The sequence below is a fragment of the Ctenopharyngodon idella genome, chromosome 9 (assembly GCF_019924925.1).
Source record: "Ctenopharyngodon idella isolate HZGC_01 chromosome 9, HZGC01, whole genome shotgun sequence".
NCBI classification, from domain to species: domain Eukaryota; kingdom Metazoa; phylum Chordata; class Actinopteri; order Cypriniformes; family Xenocyprididae; genus Ctenopharyngodon; species Ctenopharyngodon idella.
Genome location: NC_067228.1, coordinates 6186957 through 6191956, shown reverse-complemented (window position 1 = coordinate 6191956; position 5000 = coordinate 6186957). Strand labels below are relative to the sequence as shown.

At 32.4% G+C, this 5000-nt stretch overlaps 1 protein-coding gene across 4 annotated transcripts in view; it reads left to right on the top strand.

Annotated features, from left to right (window-relative positions):
* Positions 1–5000, top strand: part of adarb1b (adenosine deaminase RNA specific B1b) — a 155998-nt gene that overhangs the window by 136367 nt on the left and 14631 nt on the right. For all 4 annotated transcript variants that reach the window (XM_051905047.1, XM_051905045.1, XM_051905046.1 and 1 more), the window contains 4 exons: positions 2210–2324; positions 2718–2886; positions 4353–4504; positions 4955–5000. The exon at positions 4955–5000 is cut by the window's right edge and continues 123 nt beyond it. In XM_051905047.1, the coding sequence (XP_051761007.1) occupies positions 2210–2324; positions 2718–2886; positions 4353–4504; positions 4955–5000 (482 nt within the window). The remainder of the gene's footprint in view (positions 1–2209; positions 2325–2717; positions 2887–4352; positions 4505–4954) is intronic.

The following is a 5000-nucleotide window of genomic DNA, read 5'->3' as shown; positions in this document are numbered from 1 at the left end:
GTGAGCCGTAATGACCAACGACTGGCGTTTGTGTGAGAAAGACATCTATTTACACATTTCTAAAATCCTCTGTTAATCCTGCTTTTGAGATAAGGCCAGGCCTGGAAGCGACCCAATCTTAATTAACATCTTCCTCTGAACTGTGTCAAAACAAGAACATTTTGTTTCAGCCTGCCCACTACCTGTCCACTAAAGAGCAGTCCTGTCAGCCGCATGTTTTGTCTCTGATGCTGATTGCTCTTGGGCTGTCTGTCTGTGTGACACATACAGCACCATGAATGCAAAACCCCATTATCCGTTCCTAATCTGATACCCACAAATTGAACATGCTGTCAATATGAGACCCGAGGTGGATAGGTGTATTTGTTTTAGCCACATGGCGAGAGGTTGAATAGACACTCGTCACCGGACGACTGATCGTTTTATCATGTCATGCTTTTCCTGCACTTGTGTGGCAATATGTACTGACCTCATATCAAGGATAGAAGGTTGAATGCTACAGGCCATTATGGCCATCTTAATTAGGAACAAAGCCTAATGGAAATGAAGATGGGCTCTGTTAAAACATTGGGATGGATTGTGTGATTTAGCAAAAAAAAAGAATTAACATGTAATACAGTAAATAAAAATTCACCAAAAATTAATTAAATATTTTATATATAAATATTTTACTGTATTTTATTTGATCCAAAATACAGCAAAAACAGTAATATTATGAAATATTTTTACAGTTTACAATAACTGTTTTCTATTTGAATATATTTAAAAATGTAATTTATTCCTGTGATGCAAAACTGAATTTTCAGCATCATTACTCCAGTCTTCAGTGTCACATGATCCTTCAGAAATCATTCTAATATGCTGATTTGCTGCTTAAGAAACCATTATTATTATTATCAATGTTGAAAACAGTTGTATACAATTTTTTTCAGGGTTCTTTGATGAATAGAAAGTTCAAAAGAACAGCATTTATCTTAGAGAGTTTTTGTGACATTATCACTACCATTCAAAAGTTTGGGTTCAGTAAGTTTTTTTTTTTTTTTTTTTTTTTTTTTTTTTTTTTTTTAAGAAATTAAATAAATTAATACTTTTATTCGGCAAGGATGCATTAAATTGATCAAATTTGCTGTTCTTTTGAACTTTCTATTCATCAGATATTCATGTAAAAAAATGTACACAACTGTTTTCAACATTGATAATAAAAAATAAATGTTTCTTGAGCAGCAAATCAGCATATTAGAATGATTTCTGAAAGATCATGTGACACTGAAGTCTGGAAATCTTACCGTTCAAAAGCTTTTGACCAGTAGTGGTTTAATAAATTGCAAAATTAATCACTATTAATTTTGCATTTCTATCCAAAACATTCTCGAGAAGGTTATTTGTATTTGAAATGTTTTTATATCTGGGTTAGCCTCTTTTTTCCTCTTTCTTAGTTTCCTAGACTACTCTCCTGTGAAATCCGTCAGCGTCTAGTTGGCCAGTGAATTTCCTGTCATCTGTCCCCAGGCGCTAATGGGAAATGAAAGCAAATAAAGATGATGGTGGAAACTAGTGTGTTTTATCATGAGAATAAAAAGCAGCCTTGTGTTGGGTGGGAGATTTCACTGTCTCCTGATAATATATCGGGAGTATGCTCCGCTTAAAGCTCCCATTAGCCGTCTCCGACTGAGTGACTCCGAAGTATTTGGGAAGTAATGTTAGACTAATGTCTCTAATTCGTGCCCATTCGGCCATTGATTTTTCCTTGGCATAATCATTTTCCAGCATATTAAGGAATGTGAAGTAGAGGGCACTGTTAGCGGAAAGGAATCACCGAGGTGCCTGAAGGGTTTCGATGAAATATTGATATTTTATTGCAGCAGCAGAAGGTGAATCTGAGGTCTACGGTAAATTCTGCTTTGCAGTCATCCATAGAGGACAGGGTCAATTGAATTGAATTTCATTTGTGTGTGTTCCATTGCAAATCAGTGTAATTGTATGTATTATTTTGTGTTGTGTAAACATTTAATCTCAAATATTTCTGGAAAAGCATATTCAACAAGACAAAATGTAGGGCCTTGACTTGATTTTATCCATCAGGAATTGATTGGATCATGAGAAGCGTGTATTACATATCGAAGCAAGGATGTGTTAATGTGTGTTGATGTATTACTGATGATAGCAGTGCTGTCTGTGTGAAGTCTGACACCTGTTTGCTCTTTACCAGGTTCTTGCAGATGCCGTTTCTCGTCTGGTAGTGGACAAATTCAGCGAGCTCACTGACAACTTCACGTCTCCACACGCACGGCGGAAAGTTCTGGCGGGTGTTGTCATGACAACAGGTAGAGTTCTGCATAGGCATTAGAACTGAGAACAAGTTCTTATTCAAAAATGGTCCCTTTTTTTAAATAAAAAATATGTCTCTAAAAGAGTTAACAAGTAATTAGTTAGTAGTACTAGAACTCATTAGTAATCTCTTTGAATCAGCCTAATGAATCACTCACTGACTGATGGTGTTTCGTGTACTTGAAATAAAGTTTACTACTAAAAAAACAACAAAAAAAATCATTAATGAAATCAAGGAATTAGAACCAGAAACTTTACATTAAGAGTCTAGATATTCCTAGACTTCAGTAAAATAGTTTTCACATGTAAGTGAGTGAATGAGTGTTTTTTTTTTTTTTTTGTCAGTTCTGTAGTCAGTCCTGGTATGTTTCTTTCTGCTTTTAACTCAGGCACTGATGTCAAGGACGCTCAGGTCATCTGCGTCTCCACGGGAACCAAGTGTATAAACGGCGAGTATATGAGCGACCGTGGCCTGGCGCTCAACGATTGTCACGCTGAAATCATTGCTCGTCGCTCCCTGATCAGGTATCTCTACATGCAGCTGGAGCATTTCTTAAGGTGAGACGCTGCCTTTACCGTCTCGCATGTCTGTGTATGTCTCATTTGTCATCATAGCATGATGGATGATGTTTAGTCTAGCAGAAGGGGAAATTAAACTCATAAACAGGTTTTAATTTAACATTTTGTTATTGTATACATTTTAGATAGTGATGCAAAATGAATAGTGATTAATCATGAAATGGCCTTTTGCAATTTATTAAACTATATTAAAATATTTATTAAAATATATAATATCAAAATAAATGTAAATATATTTTAAATCTAATAATAATGAAATGTTAGTATGGATATATGTGCATATATTTAATATATATATATATATATATATATATATATATATATATATATATATGTATATATATATATATATATATATATATATATATATATATATATATATATATATATGTGTGTGTATTTATGTGTATATGTGCATATATTTAATTAAATCACAGTATTTGGTGGTTTTATTATAATAATAATAATAATAAATATTATTATTATTATTATTATTATTATTTTATTATTATTATATATTGAGCGTTTTATACATTTGTCATGATATAGCCTTTTGTAATGTATTAAAACACCAAACACTGATACAAATACAGAGAGAGAGAGAATCTATAATACTAGTTTATTATGGATATATTTTCATATTTTTGTTTTATATATATATATATATATATATATATATATATATATATATATATATATATATATATATATATATATATATATATATATAGAGAGAGAGAGAGAGAGAGAGAGAGAAATATGTAATCTATAATAATCATAAATTATTATGGATATATATATATTTTTTTTAGTTAATTATTATTATGTTTTTTTAATATTGTGTTATTATATGTAATTTAAGTGGACTGGGGTTCCAAAAAAAACAGTGTATGTGAGGTATATAGTCAAACCAAAAATTATTCAGACATTTTTTATATTTTTGATATATTTTTACTAATGGGTGCAGGACACTATAGTTCATTTATGTAAGTGTGGATGGCAAAATAAAGTAAACTGTGACATATTATATTCTTCATACAGTGGACTACCAGTAAAATTGATACAAATTTGGAACCAAAAATTATTCAGACACTTTGACCTGACCATGTTTTTCTTAAGTGTTATCTGACATAATTAAGATAAATTTTTTCTGACAGTTTAACTCTGAGATCTTGTCATATTTTATTACCATTTTTTTAGTGAATAAACTGTAATAATGAATGAAATGTTCAAGGTGTTTGAATAAATTTTGGTTTGACTGTGTATGTAATATATACGGACCACACCTATAAATGCTATCACAGCATCTTGAAATTCAAATTGTATTCACAATATGTCAAAATAATTGCAATATGGTTGTGCAAGCAATAGTTTTGTATGTACTTGTACATGACAAAAAACTGGGGGATAAATATGATTTTTCTATTGTTTATCTCTAAATTTAGCAACAATAAAGAGGAGCACCAAAAGTCCATATTCACGCAGTGTGACAAACGTGGCTTCCGGCTGAAAGACAACGTCCAGTTTCATCTTTACATCAGCACGTCGCCCTGTGGAGACGCTCGGATCTTCTCTCCTCATGAGGCGGGCGTAGAGGGTGAAACTGAGTCTTTATTAAATCAAACTATTCAGTCCTTTACACATGATCTAGCGGGAGGTGGATGAGGACTTTAGTTTACTCAAACACTTGTTGGAAAATTAATGATCAAAACTGAATAGTTGTTCAATTAAGATCAGTATGGGCCCTCTTCTGATCAGGTCGCATTTCATTTTAATTTCACTTGACTGTCTGACAGTGTTTCAAAAACAAATTTCATCAATGTTTTTAATTAGCTGGCTTTGTCGACTCCCTTTGTGGCCTGATTAATTCTGCTCTTGAGTGTCATTTTATATGCCGTACAATTATTCAGCTGAAGCAAAAAAAACAATTACTCTTCTTTATGTTATTGGTTGATTAAATCTGTTGTTTAGTTGAAGTAGATTAACATTTTCAGAAACATTGCCCCCTCATTCTTTTAAAATGTTTCTTTAACTCTGTTCTCCTCAGACCAGGGAGACAGACACCCCAACAGGAAGGCAAGGGGTCAACTGAG